Source organism: Ranitomeya variabilis, chromosome 5, assembly GCF_051348905.1.
Source record: "Ranitomeya variabilis isolate aRanVar5 chromosome 5, aRanVar5.hap1, whole genome shotgun sequence".
Taxonomy (NCBI): Eukaryota; Metazoa; Chordata; class Amphibia; order Anura; family Dendrobatidae; genus Ranitomeya; species Ranitomeya variabilis.
The window spans coordinates 452568386-452593086 of record NC_135236.1 but is presented as its reverse complement, the minus strand read 5'-3'; the positions used below and the strand labels follow the sequence as shown (position 1 = coordinate 452593086).

Here is a 24701-nt window from a genome sequence, read left to right as displayed (position 1 = left end):
TTCATTTTAGGGACAACACTGACATCCTTCCCCGCGATGACCCGAATTTTGACAGACTGTTCAAAATTCGGCCTGTCATCGAACACTTCAGCAACAAGTTTGCTGAAGTGTACATTCCCCAAAGGGAAATTTGTGTGGATGAATCCCTCATCCACTTCAAAGGGCGGCTTCAGTTCCGTCAGTACCTGCCCAGCAAACGGGCAAGGTACGGGATTAAGCTCTATAAGCTCTGCGAGAGTACCTCAGGGTACACGCTCAGCTTTAGAGTTTATCAAGGAAAGGACAGCAGTATCCAGCCCCCAGAATGTCCACCCGCTCTGGGGGTGAGTGGGAAAATAGTGTGGGATTTGGTTCACCCACTGCTTGATAAAGGTTACCATCTGTACGTTGATAACTTTTATACAAGCATCCCACTCTTTCAATCCCTCTCTGCCAGATCTACCGTCGCTTGCGGTACTGTGCGCAGAAACAAGAGGGGTCTCCCTTTGTCGCTAATTGAGCAGGCTCTCCCAAAGGGTGAGAGCCGGGCCCAATCTAGCGGCAACATGCTTGTGGTCAAGTTCAAAGACAAAAGGGACGTCTTTTTCTTGACCACAATCCATGGTCCCGGCACCACGGCCACCACCGTTCGAGGTACCCCAGCACAGGTCCACAAACCGGACTGTGCCCTGGGGTACAACAAACACATGGGGGGAGTTGATCTTTCTGATCAAGTCCTCCAGCCCTATAGTGCCATGCGGAAAACGAAGGTGTGGTATAAAAAACTGGCTGTGCACATCGTACAAATGGCACTATATAACGCATACGTGCTATCACGATGTGCAGGCCAGACCAACAACACCTTCCTTCAGTTCCAGGAGGTGGTGATAAAGGCCCTGATGTTTGGAGGCGAGGAAGGAGCGGGCCCCAGCACCACTGGAACTCAAGGTTCCCGTGTGGTACCAGGGCAACATTTTCCCTGTGAGGGGAGAGCAAAAAAAAGGTGCCGGGCGTGCTATAAAAGGGGGATAAGAAGGGAAACTCGTTTCCAATGTGAAACGTGTCCCGACAAACCTGGACTGTGTTTGAATGAATGCTTCAGAATTCATCACACGTCCGTGGACTAGCCACATCCTGATATTCCACTACAGAACTCACCCACACCAGGCTGATATACACAACACCACACACACACACCAACCTGACGTACACTACACCACACACCAACCTGACGTACACTACACCACACACCCCAACCTGACATAGTGTACGTCAGGTTGGTGTGTATGGCGTAGTGTACGTCAGGTTGGTGTGTGGTGTGGTATAGTGTACGTCAGGTTGGTGTGTAGTTTGGTATAGTGTATGTCAGGTTGGTGTGTGTGGTGAATACTACACCACACACACCAACCTGACATACACTACATACCTTCCACACGCAACATGGTGTCCGCTAATGATTGGAGCTAATTTTCCATTCAAAAAGTGAAATGGCGCTCCTTCCCTTCCGAGCCTTGCCGTGCGCCCAAACAGTGGTTTACCCCCACATGCGAGGTATCGGTGTACTCAGGAGAAATTGCCCAACAAATTTTAGCATCCATTTTATCCTGATGCCCATGTAAAAATGAAAAAAATTGAGGCTAAAATAAAATTTTTGTGAAAAAAAAGTACTTTTTCATTCTTATGTATCAATTTGTGAAGCACCTTGGGGTTCAAAGTGCTCAATATGCAGCTAGATAACTTCCTTGGGTGGTCTAGTTTCCAAAATGGGGTCACATGTGGGGGAGCTCCAATGTTTAGGCACACAGGGGCTCTCAAAACGCGACATGGTGTCCGCTAAAGATTGGAGCTGATTTTCCATTCAAAAAGTCAAATGGCGCTCCTTCCCTTCCGAGCCTTGCCGTGCGCCCAAACAGTGGTTTACCCCCACATGCGAGGTATCGGTGTACTCAGGAGAAATTGCCCAACAAATTTTAGCATCCATTTTATCCTGATGCCCATGTAAAAATGAAAAAAATTGAGGCTAAAATAAAATTTTTGTGAAAAAAAGTACTTTTTCATTCTTATGGATCAATTTGTGAAGCACCTTGGGGTTTAAAGTGCTCAATATGCAGCTAGATAACTTCCTTGGGTGGTCTAGTTTCCAAAATGGGGTCACTTGTGGGGGAGCTCCAATGTTTAGGCACACAGGGGCTCTCCAAACGCGACATGGTGTCCGCTAAAGATTGGAGCTAATTTTCCATTCAAAAAGTCAAATGGCGCTCCTTCCCTTCCGAGCCCTGCCGTGCCCCCAAACAGTGGTTCCCCCCCACATATGAGGATTCAGCGTACTCAGGACAAATTGGCCAACAACTTTTGGGTTCCAGTTTCTCCTTTTACCCTTGGGAAAATAAAAAAAATGTTGCTAAAAGATCATTTTTGTGACTAAAAAGTTAAATGTTCATTTTTTCCTTCCATGTTGCTTCTGTTGCTGTGAAACAACTGAAGGGTTAATAAACTACTTGAATGTGGTTTTGAGCACCTTGAGGGGTGCAGTTTTTAGAATGGTGTCACTTTTGGGTATTTTCAGCCATATAGAACCCTCAAAGTGACTTCAAATGTGAGGTGGTCCCTAAAAAAATGGTTTTGTAAATTTTGTTGTAAAAATGAGAAATCGTTGGTCAAATTTTAACCCTTATAACTTCCTAGCAAAAAAAAATTTTGTTTCCAAAATTGTGCTGATATAAAGTAGACATGTGGGAAATGTTATTTATTAACTATTTTGTGTCACATAACTCTCTGGTTTAACAGAATAAAAATTCAAAATGTGAAAATTGCGAAATTTTCAAAATTTTCGCCAAATTTGCATTTTTTTCACAAATAAACGCAAAAATTATCGACCTAAATTTACCACTAACCCAATATGTCACGAAAAAACAATCTCAGAATCGCTAGGATCCGTTGAAGCGTTCCTGAGTTATTACCTCATAAAGGGACACTGGTCAGAATTTCAAAAAACGGCAAGGTCATTAAGGCCAAAATAGGCTGGGTCATGAAGGGGTTAATGTCACCAGTAATCCGTACAATTCAGTTGAATAATAAACTGAATTTATTTTAGGTTTTTCTTAGCGTGGGGGAATAAAAAATGTGGTTACATAATTACATATGTACACCGTTAAACTAATGCTTTGTTAAAGTACCCTTTGAATTTATGAAAGCTGAAACATGCCAATTGCCTCTGCTGAAAAAAAGAGGACTTAACTCTATAGCGCCACCTGTTGGAAGTAGCGATCCTACAAGTCACAATCAACCCTTTAACGAGTCGTGCAATATGACTTAGGATAAAAGCCAAATCAGTATCTCAATTCGCAGACACGGTGGTATGTCACTCTCCATAAGGAGAAACGTTACCCCTTAGACCCCAGTCCAGAGCCTCTCACCTAGCCAAATCAGTTCTCATGCTTCGCACTGACTAGGGCCAACAGCCCGAAACACCGTGTCTGCGAATTGAGATACTGATTTGGCTTTTATCCTAAGTCATATTGCACGACTCGTTAAAGGGTTGATTGTGACTTGTAGGATCGCTACTTCCAATAGGTGGCGCTATAGAGTTAAGTCCTCTTTTTTTCAGCAGAGGCAATTTGCATATGAAAGCTGAAAGTCTTTTTCGGTAGGAGTCTTTCATGGTACATCTAGAATTGGCCATCTTTGCCCACTCTTACTTGTGGTAGCACTTTAAATCTGTCAGATTACGCGGTTGTCTCCAGTGTGTAGCCCTCTTTAGTAAAGTTGAGCAATCTTGTTCGGAAAACGTTTGCCAATCTCAAATTCAACACGAATGTAGCTCGTTTGGATTCCCAAGCATTTTTCCTCAGTCTGCAAAATTCGGGCACAGTTTGGTAAATTATCGCTTTCCACTAATGCTTTTGTTAGGACTTTAGCTAGGATAGTGGTGCTTTATGATGAGCAGTGTGTGTGGGGGCGAGGGGGGTGTTTTATGAGGGGAGGGTGTGGGCTAATATTGGTTTGCAGGCACCAGGCCACATTTCCTAACCAAAATCGTTTGGGCTAATATTGCTGTGTGTGCAGGCACCAGGCCACATTTCCTAATCAAAATTGTTGGAACGAATATTAATGTGCAGGCAACCCTATCTTAGAAAAACAAATACAGATCATTTAGTGACAGGTGACTTCCAGGTCTGGACCTAGGGTTGTGAAACAGCTGATTAATAGAGGGCATGGGTACATCCAACATGAGTGGGGAAATAGCGACGTTGTGGTGGAAGGAGGAATGGGCTTGGTGTTTACGTGTGGGTTAGGTGGTAATGTTACTGAAAGCTCTACTGAACAAACACTGTCTCATCCTATCCACAGACAACTGACAACATCTGTTACTGGATGGGCTCCTTCACTCCCTTTCTTTGGCAGCCGCACAGCAGTGCACCTTGTAGATGAGGGCTAGAAAATGCATGTGCTTCTGTGGATGGCAAGCGCTGCGTCAAGTGGCCTCTTCTCCTCTTCCTCCATCTTAACATCACACACAGTACAGTCCTTAGAGGTGGCTCCCAAATTTCCCTAGTTTCCCTCCTCATCACAACTCTCCAGCCGGCCTACTGATTGTGGGGAACCACAGAGGGGTGAGTCTGCAGAGATGTTCACACATTCTATTCCATGGGCATCAGAGGTCTGCTCCAAAGATTCAAAGAATCAAGAGGAGGAAAGCATTTTCACCGATGCCCCAAATTTTTTGTCCGTTGGATCCAGGGCCTGATGAAGTAGGGTCTGAACTGAATCCAGATCCTTGTCACCAGACGTTAACCCCCGGGGTATAGGTGATCCTGATGAGACTCAAATACCTGAGGCGCACACGGACTGTACTATGTTATCATAGCAGGAAGATGAGAGTGACTCAGGCCGAAGAGTGGGAGAACAGATAGGATAAGGTTGTAGATACCACTTGATATGAACCCAGAGGCATGCAGCTGAGTAGCTCAGCAGAGGAGGAGGAAGACAAGGAGGTTACATTGTGGCTTGCAGCACAGACACTGAGTGATGCAACCACGGTAAGCACTGCATCCTCAGCCACAACTCTGGCTGTGGCCAGCAGTGGTCGAGTGTGCAGTTCAAAGGGACAGCGAAGGTTGCCTAGCCTGGGCCTTTTTTGAGAAGGGTTGACCCAACTCACATTATCTGCCAACTTTGCAAAAAAAAATACTCAGTAGAGGCAAAAATTGCTATAATTTGACTACTATATGCATGAATCGGCACATTTAACATCAACATTAGTGATGAGCGAATACACTCGTCACTTGAGATTTCCCGAGCACGCTCGGGTGTCCTCCGAGTATTTGTAGGTGCTCGGAGATTGTTTTCATCGCCGCAGCTGAATGATTTACATCTACTAGCCAGCATAAGTACATGTGGGGGTTTCCTGGTTGCTAGGGAATCCCCACATGTAATTAAGCTGGCTAACAGATGTAAATCATTCAGCTGCTGCAAGGAAAACTAAATCTCCGAGCACTTACAAATACTCAGAGGACACCCGAGCGTGCTCTGGAAATCTCGAGTAACGAGTATATTCGCTCATCACTAATCAACATGTGTTAGTCTGGGCATCTCAATGCGCAAAAAATGCGGACTAGCGGATCTCGCCAACCAGCGGCCGTCCCAACAACCGCTGCTGCTTCTTCAGCCTCTGTCACCGTGACAAGTGTTCTCACACTGGTCTCCGAACCTCCACTTGTTTATCCCCGACAGTTGGGGTGAGTATGAGCCCGTCAGCTGTTATGGAAGTGGACATGCCTGCTGGTTTTGTGTCACCTAGCACAACACATCTTTCTCAATCCACCAAGAACCTCTCTGCCTTCACCGCACTCAGTCCAGCAGTTTGTCGTGTTCACCCTACTCCACCCTCTCTCAGCACAGCAGCTAGCCTTGGGTCCTGCAGTTGTGGTCAAAAGAATGTTTCATCCTACACAAGCCCAAGCTAAGAGCTTGAACTCCACCATCTCCAATCTGATGGCCACGGAAATTATGCCTTTTCGCCTGGTGGAAACAGTCGGTTTGTGAAAGCAGATGGCTGTCCCCTGTACCAGTTGCCCAGTCACCGTTACTTCTCTAAGAAAGCTGTTCCAGTACTACACCAGCATGTCTCAGACAACATCCCCCGTTCCTTGAAATCTGCCAGTGTGCATTTCACCACAGACACCTGGACAAGCAAGCATGACCAAGGGCGTTAAATATCGCTGTCTGGGTGAACCTCGTGGCTGTGGGGGCAGGTGGGCAAGGGGCTGCTCCACAAGTCTTGAAATCTCCAAGGGCTGCGAGACAAACATCTATTTCTAACACTTTCTACACTGCTTCTGTCTCCTTCAGGGCCTCCACCTGCACACGCAACTTCTCCCTTAATGAGACATGCCTTACAACACTGCAGAAAGAGCCCCCCGCACTTCCGTACTGTGCATCCAGGGCTCACCGCGATCATGCAGTGTTTAAATTAATATGCCTTGGAGATTGCAGTCAGACAGCTCAAGAATTGTGGACAGCAATCCAGGCTGAGTTGGAGTAATGGCTGTCTCCACTGAACCTGGAGCCAGGGAAGGCCATGTGCGATAACTGTGCAAAACCTGCTGGCGGCCCTACACCAGGGCAGCGTCGCACACGTGCCTTGCATGGCTCACGTCCTCAAGCTCTGGGTATGGCAATTTCTTCGCTACTATCCTGGCCTGGATGTGCTGCTGCAGAAAGCACTGTTGCTGTGTGCTCACTTCTGCCGTTTGCACCCCGCAGGTCATCAATTTGCATCACTACAGAGGTTTTATGGCCTACCGGTTAACCGATTGATATGTGATGTGCCGACACGGTGGAATTCCACTCTCCACATGTTGCAGCGGTGCAGTTCGTCCTTTTGCATAGCCTCTGCCAACATAGTACAGACATGGTGCAAATCATGCTTGCGGAGTGGGCACACATGAAGGACCTCTGCACCCTTCTGCAGAGTTTCGAAATGGCTTCTAAGATGGTTAGCGCTGACGATGCTGTTCTCCGCATCACTATTCTGGTAATCTACAAGCTGTAGCACACTTTGTATAATCTGCAGGAAGAGGTGTTGGTCCCAGAGGAAGAGGTGGAAGCAAAGGAGGATGCGAAAGGGATAACAATATCTCGAAGTTCTGGACTGTCGTTGCACAGGCTGGTGACATGGGAGGATGGATTACACTGATCGAGGGGGGCTCTTGATACCAGACAAACTCTTAGTAAATGTGCAGGAGCCAAGGAACAAATGGAGGAGAAAGAGGTTATGGGTGTGCAGCAGTAAGGACATAAGGAGGAAGCAAGCTTGTGTTACCTTGCCACCAACACACCATGGACTTGGACCTCATGGATGCGCCGGACACATGAGTGCCTTCTTGCTGCACTATATACAACATGATGCTCTTATTGTTGGGATTAGAAGTAGTGCTGACTACTGGATTGCCACTCTGTTAGATCCACGGTACAAGAGCACATTTTGCCAGATGCTTTTTCCCCGGAAAAGGGACGCGCACATGCTGGAGTAACAAAACACGCTTGAAGACTATCTTAATAGTGGTTTTCCCCAAGACAGCAGTGAGGCACACAATGTGGTAGACTTCCAATCCTTGGAACGTCGAGTCGTCAATGAAAAAAAAATTTGCAGCAGCATATGTGGCATAAGCAATTTCTGTGAGTCGTTTCACACATTTTTTTAGACCAGCCCATGCACCAGCAGAACAGAGTACAAGTCTGACACGTTGTGAACAACTGGAGAGGATGGTGCAGGAGTATCTCAAGCTCAATATAAATGCCATCTGGAGGAATTTGGACCCTTTTGCATTTTGGTCTTCAAAAATGGAAGAGTGGCCTGAGCTCGCCTGTCATGCCCAGAAGCCAGCGTTCTCTCTCTGTTTGTTGGGCTCTCCATGCATGTGTCGTGACTGCGACACATGCAGCTGCTACGCCGATCAGCTAATGAGATGGCGCGATCCAGGAACTGGGTTCCCTCTGCAGTTTATTCAGCAAGCGCTATAGCAACCAGAGCAAATTCACTCATTTCTACTGGGCAGAAAAGCATTTTGAGCTGTTGCATGAGGTATTAGGGCTCCCAGTAAAGCAGGCTTACATCGGCCCCTCGCCCACCTCATCTTAATTGAAACTTAAATTCAAAGCTGTAAATGCTTGCCCAGTTCCTCATACATGGCCCATGCCTGACTGCCATTATCAAATTCTTACTGTGGATCAATTGAAGCCACTTTTCCTGTTGTCTGCCCCTACTTTTTGGAAATATTTGGACTCAAAGTTGGTTCTGCATGTGTGTTGCCTGAATTTGGCAGACCTGTCAGAGCACCAGGCCTTCTCCAGTCACTCATCCATCTGATCAATGTTTCAGCTAGAAATGCTGTTCTAAGCACTGTCCCATGCTGCGCAGTTAAACTATTTGTACTCTGGGTAAGTTGATGCCACTTTTCCTGGTGTCTGCCCCTAATTTGATCTGTTTGGGATGCTTTTGGCCCCCCTTAAGATGTGGTCTATGCGTTTTGGTTTTGCCTCCCATTGAATTCAATGGTGTCCAGGGGTGTTTGACGAACATTGGGACGTGAACCGAACCTTGAAAGATCCGCTCATCTCTACTCATTAGTTACTCCACAGATTTTAAGTGGATTCAGGTTTGGCTTTAGCAGGGCAATTCCAAGACTTTGATCATCTTCTGACAAAGCCATTCTTTTGTTGATTTGTAGGTATATTTAGGTCATTGTCGTAACAGTAGTAACAATCACACTCGTAACTCCTTCTTATATTTAAAATTAGAAATAGGCCCGATGCTATCGCATCGGGAGTGCGGTGAAATTAAAATCTGTGTATGCTTAATTGTGCTGACAGGAGCAGCGGACATGTCTCACACCGTTTGTGCTTTCCAACATATCTGTTCTATATCATCCCTCTGCATTTTTGTATTTTTGTGCAGGCGAGGTTCATGACAATGAACTGCGCCTGCGCAAGTGACATACACGTCACCGCTATTCCCATGCATGCGTAGTAACGTTGCAGCTGTTACTGCGCCTGCGTGGGAATAGCGGAGATGTGTGTCACATGCGCAGGCGCAAGTGACACGGAAGATGTCATTTATATAAAGTGATAAAAGATGATTTCTCAGCAACAGCACATCTGATATGAGACACACACGTAGGACATTTATCAGCATTCTGTAACCTGTGTGCCCATATTAGTAGTTTAGATAGGTCAGATGTGATGACAGCTTCCCTTTCAGCACGACAACAACCCTACATTTTCCATCTTGCCACTCTCCCTCACAGGCAAGACATATGAAGAATACGGGAGATTATTGTCACATGCAGTACACAATCAGTACTTGCCAGAGATTTCTGCAGCTCCCTTAATGTTGCTGTAGGAGTCTTGGCAGCTTCCCAGACAATTTTATTCTTGTCTTTTCATCAATTTTTGAGGGATTTCCCTTTCTAGGTATTGTCATTGTTTTGTCAAATTTAAGCCACATATTGATGAGTCTTCAGTATTCCATGGTTTATCCAATACCATGCAAATTGGTTTGTACCCTTCTGATGACTTTGAACTTTGATTTCAGTTTGTTTCAAGGTGGATTTGTACAGATTATAGGTGACATTAAAGATTGGAAAAGTTCTGAAATCATTCTTGTTGAGATGATTTCTTTATATGACCAAAAAACTGGCATTTAACTGGGTTGTGCTGATGTTTTATTTCCATTGTACTTATGGGCAGTGTGAAAATTGTAACATTTCTGGGGTTTTTTAAGGCCGGGTTCACATTAGCGTTTCTGTGCGCAGCGTATGATCCACATGCGTACGTATCTTTAACATGGTGTACGCAGGGACGTGCTTTTGCATGTGTTCGCATGCAGATGCGTCGTTTCACTGTGTCCGGCGAACACAACCTGTTGCATTTTTTGAGGTGTCAAATATTGATTGCATCCAAAAAACGCATTACTGTCTATGGGAATGCATTGGTACGCAAGGACATGCGTACGCATACGTTCAAGATACGCATGCGTACTTTAGACTGCACATGTCCAGGAAACGTCACCGCCTCCACCATGTGCATAAACAATGCAAACCTATGCCAAAACGCATTTAAGTGCATACACACGCAGCATTGTTTGCGTCATGCGTAAGATGATGCGGAGGCATAAGCATGCGTTTTGGCATGCGGATGATACACTGCGCACAAACGCTAATGTGAACCTAGCCTAACATAGATTTTGGAGGAAAAAAAAAACATTGGCAACAATAAATCCATTTAATACAAACACCTGAATTAAAAAATAGGTAATTTTCTGATGATGGCTTCCCAATTCTTATTTGACAGCTATCTCACAATTGCACTCACAAACGTGACCATTGGGAAGAGGAGAATAAGTCACTATCTGACCCCACTGTGCGAGCTTCTCTGTGAATAATTGTGCATGTTGAATTTCCACATCTAATCTCTTTCCTCTGACTTCACTTGATCGGTGGCCATATACATAGAATAGATGTGTAGTTTTGCCAATATCAGTTTGGTAGACTCCAATCCAATGTGTATGGGGACATTTAGGCCATGTTCACAGTTTGCGGCGTCCCTCTGCGGGTTCTCCCGCAGCGGATTTGATAAATCTGCAGGGCAAAACCGCTGCGGTTATCCCTGCAGATTTATCGCGGTTTGTTCCGCGGTTTCCGCTGCGGGTTTCCGCCTATACTATTGATGCTGCATATGCAGCAATATGCAGCATCAATAGTAATGTTAAAAATAATAAAAATTGGTTATACTCACCCTCTGACGTCCCGATCTCCTCGGCGCTGCACCCGGCGCTCCGGTTCCAAAGATGCTGAGCGAGAAGGACCCTTCGTGACGTCACGGTCATGTGACCGGCGTCATCACGGTCATGTGACCGCGACGTCACCGCAGGTCCTGTTCGCACAGCAACTCTGACCGGCCGGCCGCGTGCAGCGCTGAGAGGTGAGTATATCATGATTTTTTATTTTTATTCTTTTTTTTTTTTACCCCAAATATGGTTCCCAGGGCCTGGAGGAGAGTCCCCTCTCCTCCACCCCGGGTACCACCCGCACATTAGCCGCTTACTTCCCGCAACGTGGGCACAGCCCCATCCGGGAAGTAAGCGGTTCAATGCATTCCTATGGGTGCAGAATCGCAGCGATTCTGCACAAAGAAGTGACATGCTGCGGGTTTTAAACCGCTGCGTTTCTGTGCGGTTTTTCCCGCAGCATGTGCACAGCGGTTTGCGGTTTCCATAGGGTTTACATGTAAATGGAAACGCTATTCAAAACTGCTGCAGACCCGCAGCATCAAAATCGCGGCGGTTCCGCGGTAAAAACCGCAAAGTGTGAACATGGCCTTAGAGTGGATGAAATAAACAAGATGGGAACCAAAGTCAATATAAAAATTGTTGTCTGGCCCCATACACTTCAGCATCATGAGGTGAGCAATGCTGGTGACATTGCACACATACTGCCTTAAAGGGAACCTGTCAGTAGGATTGTGCTCAGTAACCTACAGTCACTGTCAGGTCGGCGCTGTTACACATTCTAAAACGATATATTGGTTGATGAAATCCGTCTTGTAGTTGTTGTTTAATCTATATTTGCAGTTTTCAGTTAATGAGATTCTTGTGCTCTGGGTCGGCCTGTGGGGGGGTCTTCATGTGGTGCTCTGCTTACATGTTCACCTGTATGGCATATGACAGGTCACTGACCCTTCAGCAACCTCCCTCCTATTTTACATAATCCATAGAATATTTTTGATATGCATTATTGTTGATAATACAGTACCTATACTATTGTTGGCTATTGTGAGGCTTAGGGTACTGTCACACTCTGCAACTTTCCAACGATCACGACCAGCGATACGACCTGGCCGTGATCGTTGGAAAGTCGTTGTGTGGTTGCTGGGGAGCTGTCACACACAGCTCTCCAGCAACCAACGATGCCGAAGGCCCCGGGTAACCAGGGTAAACATCGGGTTACTAAGCGCAGGGCCGCGCTTAGTAACCCGATGTTTACCCTGGTTACCATCGTAAAAGTAAAAAAAAAATAACAGTACATACTCACATTCTGGTGTCCGTCAGGTCCCTTGCCGTCTGCTTCCCGCACTGACTGAGTGCCGCCGTAAAGTGAAAGCACAGCACAGCGGTGACGTCACCGCTGTGCTCTGCTCTTACTTTACGGCCGGCAGTCTGTCAGTACGGGAAGCAGACGGCAAGGGACCTGACGGACACCAGAATGTGAGTATGTACTGTTTTTTTTGTTTTGTTTTTTTTTTTTACTTTTACGATGGTAACCAGGGTAAACATCGGGTTACTAAGCGCGGCCCTGCGCTTAGTAACCCGATGTTTACCCTGGTTACAAGCGAACGCATCGTTGGATCGGTGTCACACACACCGATCCAACGATGACAGCGGGAGATCCAGCGACGAAAGAAAGTTCCAAACGATCTGCTACGACGTACGATTCTCAGCAGGGTCCCCTGATCGCTGCTGCGTGTCAGACACAGCGATATCGTATGGATATCGCTGGAACATCACGGATCGTACCATCGTAGCGACAAAAGTGCCACTGTGAGACAGTACCCTTAGAGAAAAAAAATCCAGCAAAATGGCACCAGCGGCGGCACCTGCACAGTAGCATCTATCTCTTACTGATAGATGGTACTGTGTCTGCGCCATTTTGCCCCAGCCACGTTTTTTCTTCCATCAAAATGGCGGTGGCGCATGCACAGTGGCATCTACTGCTTGCCGATGGAGGCTGCTGCGCCATTTTGTTGAAGGACAAAAAATTAGCAGCAAAAGGGAGCAACAGATGCTACTGGGCATGCGAAGCCACCGGCAGCGCCTTTTGCTGCAGCAAAATTGGGGCGGCGCTTGCGCGACAGCATCTATCTGTAAGAGATAGATGGTACTGCGCAGGTGCTGGTGCCATTTTGCTGGATGTAAAACTTTTTTTCTAAACCTCACAGTATCCAACCATATTATATGCCATATCAATAATATTCTGTGCATTATGTAAAATAGAAGGCAGGTGACTGAAGGATCAGTGACCTGTCATATGTCCATAAGGATGCATATGTAAGCGGAGCACCACATAATTACCCCCCCACCACCACCACCACCAAGGCCGCTCCGGAGCACAGGAATCTCATTAACTGAAGACTGAAAATACAGATTAAACAAGAACCACAAGGCTGATTTCATTAACCCAGGTATCATTATAATCCGTATAACAGCGCCAACTTGTCTGTAGTTTTCTAATCAAAATCCTGCCGACAGGTTCACTTTAAAGGGGTTGTCCACCACTACTAGGACAAACCCTTCTTGAGCTAAATGTTTGGCCCCAATAAAATTAAAAACCTATACTCGCCTCCTGTGCTGGCGACTTTCCAGTGGTGTCCGCATTCGCGGTCCCGGAGCTCTTGCAGTGTTTTTACACATGGCGCCCAATCAGCGCTGGCGTCACTGTCTCCGCCTGCGTACAGATTGAACATGATGAAGAAGCCGGGGGTCAGCTGCTTCCCGGATTTCCTGTTGATGTTTCAGTTCGTACGAAGGCGGAGACAGTGATGTCAGCGCTGACTGGGCGCCATGTGTAAAAACACTGCAAGATCGTTCTGGGACCGCAACTGCTGACACTCCTGCAACGGCACCAGCACGGGAGGGGAGTATAGGCTTTATTATTGTATCTGGGCCAAACTAATTCAAGAAGGGGTTGTCCTAGTAGTGGACAACCCCTATAATGAGTAGGACACAAGTATGTGCAGATGCAGCATCATTCCACCTCACGCCTCCCAATGCAGATGTCAACAGCAATGGACACTCCATTTAGCAGCTTTTATATTCTTTAGTAGCTTCATTTTACTCATGAAAAAAATGCACAAACTGTACCTTTTTTTTTTTTTTTTTGTAAATGATTTTTTTTTCTTTATACAGGCTGGTGTAAAGGGGAAGTTAGGTAGACTCCTGGGAATATTTGAGGTAAGTGTACTTTAGTTGTATTTTCAGGCACCTTAATGTCTTGAAACCGTAAATGGACATCACTGGAATGAATACAAGTAATGGTCTATGGGGCACAAATAAAGCGATCCATTGACATGGTTTCATTTTTAGTTAAACTCAATATGATGAATATTGGGGTTATTCTGTCTGAGAAGTGGTTCTGTGGACCATTGATCCAGTAGGTTTTTGTAGATCTTACCTAGAAGGCCAGCACCCTTTAGGGTAAGTTCACACAGGGCGTTTTTGCTGCTTTTTTTTTTTTCTCTGCAACAAAACCTGATCATCTTGGCAGGAAAGAAGCGTCAAAAATGCAGGTTTAGGTGCGTATTTGGTGTGGGTTTTTTTTTTGGTGCGTCTTTTTACTCTTTGTCCATGCTAATGTCCTTGGATTTTCAGAAGCAAAAACGCAGCAAATAATGATACCTGCGTTTTTGCTGCGTTATTTTCAACACCCATTCAAGTTACTGGGTGAAAAAACGCAGCGAAAACGCTGAAAGAAGTGACATGCTCATGTCCAAAAAGCGCAGCAAAGCACAAATTACTGATCACACAAAAAAACAGTGTGTGCATGAGAGTTCTGAAATCTCATAGGCTTTGCTCGTATTGTAAAAAGCAGCTGAAAATTAGCATAAAAAAGGCAGCAAAAAAACGCAGCAAAAACGTCTTGTGTGAACTTACCCTTTATTCTGATAGTGACACTGTACATTCTGATTTCAGTGATTTGTTTGCTGGAGTAATGTCACCAGCTACAGCTTTGCTGGAGGGACATTATTGAATCGACCCCTGATGGTGCTGTGTGAACTGTTAGTTTTATTTTTACTTTGTACTGCATGTCCTTTCAGTTGTTTTGTCAGTTCCTTCCTGATGTACAATAAAAAATGATATTGTGGTACTGTGTTAGCCAGAAAAATCGATGTAAATGCTTTCATGCCCAAAGAAAAGTGTTAAAGGAGTGATAGATACCTTTATTGGTAACCAGAAATATATATATGCAGCATTCAGAGCATTGAAGTTCCTTCATCAGGCAAGTTGAGAAATTAATTACTCAGGCATGAGCACAATATTTGAGATGTTACAACAGGACATTTGTGAATGGGGTGATGTCTCCTGAAGATAAGCCAAGGTTATAAAATTAAGGTTCTTACAAATGGACAGGTGATGGCCTAGGAGTTTGGTGATGGAGTGAGTCTAGTGGAGGTGTGAAGTGTACATGTAGTGGGTCATAAATCCAGACAGTACTTGTACCTACATATTATCAACAAATACAGTCCGCACCCCAAACACAAACTAGGGCTATAGATCATGGATGTCTTCTCATGCACATCCTCCAGTGTGGTGTACATGATACAGTGTACAAACTAAACAAAAACTACAAAGGAACTACACAAGCCTGTGGGAAAACATTTTTCTAGACCTAGACACACTATGACAGATTTAAGAGTCTTAATACTGAAAGGTCATTTTAAGGATGACCGAGAGACAAACATCTGGGAATTCAAGCTGCGCGCTGTGTGGATTCGGCAGTGCCAGGAGTGGTGATCATGTGACTGCTAGTATGCGCTATGCGTGCTCCCTGCCACATTCCAACTAGACGGTTTCCAGCCTCACGCGATACGCTTACATTGGGCTAGTCTACACCCATCTCCTCTGAATGTGACCGGGAGTATGCATATTGTACTCGATATTAGAATTCACAAGTAGTTTTTGACTGGACAACTCCTTTACCAATAGGACTCAATCTAACAATTGGATTTATGACTCTCTACTTCAGAGTTGGGAATCTTTTTTTTTTTTTTTTTTTTTTCTTTCTGCCAAGGGCCATTTCGATATTTACCATCCTTCTGGGGCCATGCAAAATGCACGCTAAGGGTGCGTGTCCATGGTCCGTATTGCCGGCCAAAGCCCCCGCCCCCTTCTGTACACGCGGTGATTCCTGATGTGTTCATTGCACACATCCGGAATCACAACACCCCATAAATAGGGCCCTGTGATTTACCTTGCAGCGACGGAGCGTCGCCGCAAGGTAAACAGACATGCTGCGTTCTAAAAAGACGGCTGCGCCACATGTCCGTAAACGCAGGGCCACCCGATGTGTGTTCGCATGCATAGTGGAGACAGGATTTCATAAAATCAGCACTATGCTGTAACATCTGGACGCTGCAGGTTGAACGCTGCGGTTATACACAGCGTGCAATCCGGATGTGATCCAGCCCGTGGAAATATACCCTAACTCAGCCCACAAAATACATCCGGGCACAGGGGTCAGGAGGTAATCTCTCATTGCATGCGCCTCATCGTTCAGTAGTGAACACTGGGTCCTCGTAATCACAGAGCAAGAAGAAATTAATGGGCCAGTGGCCTTCAAAGTACAGCTTCTGGCCCAAGCACTGCAGTCCCTGGGAATCTGCCTGTGGGTTGGATAAAAGGTCATCGTGAGGTTCCCCATTCCTGCTCTACATGGACACAATTCACACCTCCAGTAGACTGACTCCAGATTACCAAACTCCAAAGCCATCAGTCCCACCACCTCTCCATTACTTTAGCTTATGTTTAGAAGCTATCCAGCCCACGCACAAATGTCCTGCTGTAACATCTCTTAAATGTTCTATTCTCCCAGCAATTCATTTGTAAACTCTCCTGACGAAGGTGCTCCAGTGCTCTGAAAGCTTCCAAATGTCATTGTTCTGGTTAGCCAACAAATGTATCTCTTAGAATACTTCTGTCTTTGTGGGGCATAAAAGTATTTACACCTGTTCCTTCCTGTAATCCTCCATGCTCGTAATGATTGAGATAATGGTTGTAGCATGTCCAAAGTACAACAGTTAATTCTCTCTCAATATCTAAATGCTGGTGATTCTCCTGAAACCTGCAGCACTGTTGTGTCGGTTATGTCCTTTTGGAAAAATGTGTACTGAATTACTTGCAGCAACGGCATTGTATTCATGATTTGCAGAGCTAGAGCACCACTCCAAGCCCTCAATGCCACTCCCTTCCTGACCGCTGCTGACTGACTTCCCTCTTACCGGTCATATACAGCTGGCTGTCAGTCAATGTTGGAGGGAGGCGTAGGCTTCCAGGTGGTAAATACGGAGGACTCTGTGCTCACCTTTTTGCAGACTCTTTCCTCATGAGTTCTGCACCTGACAGTCTACATTTCTACAAAACCACAGAGCAGCAGGTAAACCGAGGTCTGAAATCAGTGTCACCACCCTACATTTGCCTCTACTGCAACCTCTGGACCGGCATTTATAGCCTAACATTTTAACGTGGCTCGGTTTTGCGTTCTCAATTTTTTACATTCTATATGAGGTAAACATGTCTGCCCTGCTTTATTATACTAGATATATATTTTTTTGTCTCCTTTTTAAGCAGAATCAAGATAGAAAGCATAGGACATATGTATACATACTCACCGTCACCGAGGTTCTGGAAGACTGGGAGGATTCTGTGAATATAGGCAAGTACCAGTTGTTGCGCTACCCTTTAGGCCTGGCTCTCCATACCTCTCATCTACACTCTGGAGAACACCACACATTTATGGCAATAGATGTCCATTACATGGTAGTGACTGGAATATGTGACCATTTATCGTTCATGCTGAAAGTTTACACTTGTCTACGCCATACGTTTTACATTACAGACCTAGGTCAGGAGTTTAAATGGATCAAGATGACTGTGCATTAAGAGCAAGTAGTCGTGGCCAAAACGTTGAGGCCCGATACACATTTTGGTTTTCATAAAGTTTGCTACTTCATTATTTATAGTGACCATTTGCATTAACTCTAGATTAGGAAGCGTGATCAGATAAATTGTAGAATCATTCCACTGAATTTTTGCCTTGCCAGTAAATCTTCTGCCTACATCATTTCAGTGATCTTCTCTTTAACTCAGAAAAAGTGTTAACAAGCAATAAGGCATCTGATATCACTGTTATGTTGATTGAATTAGAAGAGCGGACTGATTGCTATGAAAAGGGCCTGTTCGAAATCATTGTCGTCTTCTGTTAACCATGTTTACCTCCAAGGAAATATGCAGTCATCAGTGCTTTGCATTAATAGGGCTTTATAGGTAAAGACATTGCTACTTGTAATATTGTCCATAAATCAACCATTTATTGGATCATCAAGAACTTCAAAGAGAGAGGTTCCATTCCTGTGATGAAGGCTTCAAGGCCACCAAGAGAGTTGAACAAGTGCTAGGACTGTCTCCTAAGGATCGGTTTAACACCAGTGCAGAGCTTGCTCAGGGAATGGTAGCAGGCAGGTATCTGTGCCTCTGCACGCAGAGTGAGGTTAATGGTTTTGAAGGCTGGCCTGGCATCAATAAGGACACCAAAGAAGCTTCTCTCCCAAGAAAAGCATTAACGACAGACTGACATTTTTCAGGAAGTACATGGATTGGACTACAGAGGACTCGCTAAAGTTATATTCTCTTATTAAGCCCCCTTCAGACTATTTGGGACATTTGTAAGCATGATAAACCGGAGAAGAAAACGTGAGCGCTACCATGAGTAATGCGACATGCCCCTATTGTAAAGCATCCTGAGACCATTCATGTGGGATGTTGCTTTTCATCCAGAAAAGTGGGCTTGCTCACAATTTTGCCTAATAACACTGCCATGAATAAAGAATGGTAGCAAATTGTCCTCCAAAAACAACTTTTCTTGATCTAGGAGAAATTTGTCAATAAGTAACACTTTTTCCAGCATAATGGCAAAAGTGACAACTAAGGCTACTTTCACACTTCCGTCTTGTCACATCGCAATCCGTCAATTTTTGAAAACGCAGGATCCTGAAAAAAAAAATTGCAGGATCCTGCATTTTCCCATAGACTTGTATTGACGACGAATCGCGACGTATGGATGCGTCTGGTTTTGGCGGCCCGTCGCCACAGAAAAACGTTCAAGGGAACGTTTTTCTGTACGTCGCATCAGTGTTTCAGACTGCGCATGCCCATAAGGAAATATCGCTCTCTTGATGTTTCCTCACCCTGCAGTCTGACGGAAATGTGAAACTTCCGTCGGTACGTCGCGCCGACACTTCATGACGGCCCCGTACCAACGGAAATGTGAAAGAAGCCTTAGGCTGCTTTCACACATCAGGTTTTTGCCATCCTGCACAATCCGGCCAATTTGGAAAAAAAATGGATCCAGCAAAAGTTGCCGCCGGATCTGTTTTTTTTTCTCAGAGTTGTATTAGTGACTGATTGTGACTGCTGGCCTCACGTTTCATCTGTCTTTCGCTGGAGAAAACGGACATAGTAACTTTTCTTGTGTCCGTCGAAAAAACAGACGTTGCCGTCCGTCATTTGCTATAATGGAAGCCTATGGCGCCGGAATCGTCAATTTTTTTTTTTTTTTTAAGGATCCAATTAGCTGGATCAGCTAGTCGGATCCATCGAAAACTCGGATCCGTCGCATCAGCTTTTCACAATCTGCGACTGATCCGTTTTTTTTCAACATTCGACTGATTGTGCCTGGCGGGAGAAAACTGATGTGTGAAAGCGGCCTAAGGCTACTTTCACACTAGCGTCGGGCTCGGCCCGTCGCTGTGCGTCAGGCCGACGTTCCCGACGCTAGCTTTGTCTCCGCCGCACAACGGGGGCAGCGGATGCATTTTTCCAGCGCATCCGCTGCCCCATTGTGAGGTGCGGGGAAGTGCGGGGAGGTGGGGGTGGAGTTCCGGCCGCGCATGCGCGGTCGGAAAAAGCGGACCGTTGTGAGCAAAAAACGTTACATGTAGCGTTTTTGCTCCCGACGGTCCGCCACTGCACGACGGGTGCGACGTGTGGCAATCCGTCACAATGCGTCGCTTCATGTTAATCAATGGTGAAAAAACGCATCCTGCAAACACTTTTGCAGGATGCGTTTTTTCGGCAAAGCGACGCATTGTGACGGAATGCAGTTAACGCTAGTGTGAAAGTAGCCTAAGAGGTCGGTGAACAAAACCTTGAAATTTTAGGTTCATGGCCAGGAAACTCCCCAGATCTCAATCTCATTGAAAACCTATGGTCAATCCTCAAAAAGTGGATGGACAAACAAAAACATAGGAAATGTGATAATCTCCAAGAATGATTTTTCATCAGGCAGGATTTGGTCTTGAAACTGATATCCAGCATGTCCTGGTGAACCCTGTAATTGTTGAGTCTTTTTATAAACTTCATGTATTTATCCATAAAAGTATAAAAACGTCTGAAAATCTGATAATTCTACTTCAGTAACCATGGAATCCTCTCACTAATAGACCTAAAAACACTGTAGCCACAAACTGTGAAATGCAAAATTTATCACTCGAAACTTTTGGCAGCGACTAGCTTGTGCACCATTCTGAACGATGGCATGGGCTCAAGGCGCTCCTGTGCAAACCACAACAAGTGTCAGCCGTAACATACACCGACACCCTGCTACAGTGGATGGGATCAGAGTAAATTCCTGTCAGATGAAAGGCGTTCTCAAATGGGTTTTTCACTTCTACAAAAAACTGACTCCAACCGGTCAGGTAATAAAATAAACGAATAGACCTTGTACTCACTCTCCCTTGGTCTAGTCCAGTCTACCTGTAAATGCTCAGGGGTCTGTGTTTTGGTTGCACCATTGACATCACAACTACAGCTTACATTACGGTACGCACTGTAATCGTGACCACTGAAGTAAACAGACAGTCTGGCGCTGGACCGATGGAGAGCAAGCTCTGATTTATTGCTTTCTGATAAGAACTGGTCCACTTTTCTAAAAGTGGAGAAACCTTTTAGAGGGATCCTGTTTTTAAATTCATGCTGCCTGAAGCGTAACTCAGTACCTGGTTTGGAACCGTAAGGAGAGACGTGCCTTGTCTGACACAGCACTTGCCGGCTTACCCCTGCCCATTCTCCATGTGATTGATAGGTCTCCATACATGTGTACATAGAGAGACCTGCCGGTCAACTGAAGTGGTCAAAGTTAATTATTGGTCTGCACTCAAAATGGAGGTGCTGTTTCAACTGGATCATGCCTCTTTGATGTCCAACAATCAATGAAGTATATTTAATATATCAACTTTAGAGTGCGGTGGATATTCCTTTTTAGTCAACTAAAGTGAGAAGGGGAGAAACTGGACCGGGACTGCAACGAACTAGTCAGGTCTCTCCCTATACCTACAGTTCATGGCCAGCTATTCATACTAGGTTGTTTGTTTTGTTTTTTCTAAAATCCTGCAGTGTTTGAGAGGGCATTTGGCTGCAATTGTGCAGGAAATTTCTGATTTTTGCTTCCCATAGGTCACGAATATGAGATAACATTGTGGGTGCACCTGATGGTCCGGCACCCTGTTAGCAAGTTCTGTTGTCATCGGCAGTATGTAGATGGGTGCTACAGTTAATCTCCCATTTACTTCAATAGAGTTTTGTATGGTGCTATGCTTGACTTCGTATACCCTGTACATTCATCAGCCGAATATTGTGTGTTCACAGCCAGGGCTATAGTCAGTAAGCCAAATCTGACTCCTGATCCACGACCCCACAGCACTGATAACTACTGAGCATGTACATAAAGTGCAGCACAGATTCATCTCCACTAACAGCCCAGATCCTTAGATCAGGAACAGAACAGGCATTTATAGGACATTTCATAACGTTACCAAATTTATGAAAAAATATTCAGCACCTACTTCAGTGTACTACTGTACCTAATTTATTATACATTTTAGGAGTCTGTCCATTTTATACCGACTCCACAGCCCTGTTCACAGCAGTGATTTTAGTTTGTCTCTTTCAGGCCGGCACTACAGCTTAGAGTATAATGTCTAACTCTGCATTTTTTCCCTCTGATTTTAGGGAGGAAGAGGGAGTGGTTTAAAGTTGAAGATGCTTTGAAAGTTCTGCAGTGCCACAAGCCAGTTCATGCAGAATACTTGGAAAAACTGAAATTGGGATGCTCCCCAACCAATGGAAATTCTGTAGGCCCACCCTTATCGGACAACAGTTCTTTATATGTAACATCTGCACAGACTTCTGGTTTGCCATCAACCGTGAGATAAACTCTGCACTTTACAAGGCGACTTGCTGATTCAGTGGGAAAAATGGCCTTTTGTGTTCTCATGCGGACATCCTAATGTTTAAACCTGGATCCTCTTCCAAAATGTGCTAAAACCATTTTGGTTTCTTTTCATTTTTAACCATGTAAAATAGCATTCAGCAGATAAGCCATAGGAAGTTTTTTTTTTTTGTTTTTTTTTTTTTTAGATGCCTTACATGGCCACTTTTTCTGGTCTTGTTTATCCACACGATTATCAATATGGCTTCTGTGCCGCACTATGGCATTTTTTTTCCTACTGCTTTCTTTCTGTAAGGGCTTTAACTACCGCTGGATGCGAGAGGGGCCTTTGGTGTACTGTTAGGTTCAATACCAAAAGATGAGAATGCTTATAGATTAAGACTAGTTTAATCTCTATTTGGTCTCTTCAGCTTTAAAGAGGGCTGCTTTCACATTACTGGGTACTCCGTACTGCGAAATCTGCTCGTACTGCGAAATCTGCCTGTATGTGATCGATTTGATCTGGTTCGTGTAGGGTTGAGTTGTGACCTTTAAGCCTCTACTTTTAGGTGCAGATGCATTTCAGACCTAGCCTGCCTTTTAATAATGTGGTTATTGCTACATAAACCCATACAATTCTCGGAAACATGTTTGTTTGGTTTTTTAAGCCCTTTTCTTTTTTTTTTTTTACTCTGGACTTGCATGTTTTGTGGAGCCTGCAAGCTTTTTTGTTTCCCTCTGTTCAGTCTCTTTAAATTAACCATTGACATGTATGAATGTAGTAGTAAGCTAAGTACATTACTTTCGGTGTTTTAGGATAGGGCTTGGCAAGTTCCAGGAGCCAGGTAGCCAAAACGTGTAGGGAATTACAACTAGAGCCTAACTTAGAGTTGCTTACTATTGATGTCTATGGCAGTTTTTCACCTGGCCTCGGGCTTTTACAGTATTTTTGTCCATCTCTGGCTTATAATTTTTGTTCACTCACATTTAGAGGCAATAAAATGTTTTTGCGAAGTCCAAATTTAAAGTGGCTATGAAAATAGCTGGCACCTCCCCATGATGGTATTTTAAGAGGAGAAGCCCAGATATGGTACGTTATCCTTAGCAGGTACCCAGCAACAATATCTTACCAAGATGCACATATATACTCGACACCAGGTGCTGGGGTGTTTGGGACACTAATGGGTCTCTGACATTAGATTTTTGCTCATCTTGGGGAAAATGCCAAACATGTAAGATAGCTGGGGGGGAGGGGATTATGGCCAGGTCTACTGCGGACTGAGCTACCTTCTGATGACACAAACAGCACTTCGGTGCGAATAATACAGCTATTTCCCCCTCCCTGTGGTCTGTTGCAATCGTAGTCTGCATTTCCACCTTTGTCCATCAGTGTATGGAGCGGCATGAATTATGGGAAGGTCTAAGGGTAGAATGTAGCAGAAGAAATGTACGGAAAGCTGTATTGCTACAAGACGTAGATCCATGAGCCATTGATGCATTAGCCTTGGCTGCCAAAGAAATTGACATTTTGGCCTTTTAATGCACTGGTAGACTGATAATCAGGGACACATTGCTTTTTTTCTTTATTTCCTGCATGGTAACTTCACTTGAAGTAGCAAAGCCAAGCCTTTCCTTGTAACCCTTTAGACCTAAGGGTGCCTGCAGTGTTGAGGACGTTGGACATCTGAATGTGCCTCCGATTCACAGGAGACACAGAAGGCGAGCGATTTCTCTCAGGTTTAATACCACAGAGCTGTATATACAATTCTGAACTCTTTTTGTCAACATGTCTTGATTAGGATGTCTATTGGGCATCTTGTTCAGATCACAGTCTGCCATACTTGTGTTAATTAAGCGTTTGTATGCTGGGGCTATCTGCGTTTTCCTGACTTTCAGTACTCCGTTAGAGGAGAAGACCCTTCTTATTTCGACACCGCCAATGAGATTTTGTAAGTCACTGGCTCCTTAAACTTCACATTGTGAGGACGTTGCACATTTGTCTTTGGTTTCTTTTCCTGCGCACAGTCCACACCAGACACTACTTGTATATGTGTACAGTATTGTGGCTCCTCTCTCTTTTTTGTTCACTGCAGATACGATGGTTGGCGTCACCGTTTTTAGAATGCTGAATTTGACAATAGCAAGGCACTTCCCTCATAGTAAGGTGAATCCTGACACATGGGGTTCGTATCTCAACACATGTCCCTCGTTGTATTAAAGTATCTGTAGATAAGTTGTAATTTTGCTTCCTGCAATACCATATTCCATGTAAAAAACAAATATTCTTTGTAAATAATCAAATCGGTAAATTTCCAGTGAGTGCACAAAGGATTGTTGTAATTTAAGCATTTTGTTACTCAACATTGTTTTCTTCTACTTTTTTAACACAAACTGTGTAAAATGCTGCTATAAATTAAAATAATTGTGAGTGCTGTTACACTTTTTGTTAAAGAAAGGATGGTGCCACAATTGTTCTGTTAGTACCTGTGCCATATGATTGCCTTTATACTTTTAAGAGTAATGTTTGTACCACGCGTATTTACAATGATTCTTTTTAATTCTATGAAGCTTTTAACCCCTCTTTCTATCCTCCTAAGTTTCTAGATTGCTCATAGATGTCTCCATTCGTTTTGAAGGGCTGGAAAAGGTTTGCAGATAAGAATGCAGTAGTGCCGAGCGAACGTG

At 44.7% G+C, this 24701-nt stretch overlaps 1 protein-coding gene across 2 annotated transcripts in view; it reads left to right on the top strand.

The window, feature by feature from the left end:
- Positions 1-24448, top strand: part of NUDT4 (nudix hydrolase 4) — a 75530-nt gene extending 51082 nt beyond the window's left edge. Inside the window, exons 3-5 of one of the 2 annotated variants that reach the window (XM_077265411.1) lie at positions 13943-13987; positions 17381-17465; positions 21818-24448. In XM_077265411.1, the coding sequence (XP_077121526.1) occupies positions 13943-13987; positions 17381-17465; positions 21818-22020 (333 nt within the window). In that variant the 3' untranslated portion in view covers positions 22021-24448. Of the gene's footprint in view, positions 1-13942; positions 13988-17377; positions 17466-21817 lie in introns of both variants that reach the window. The other variant, XM_077265412.1, reaches the window with a different exon arrangement.
- Positions 24449-24701: the final 253 nt, after the last annotated feature.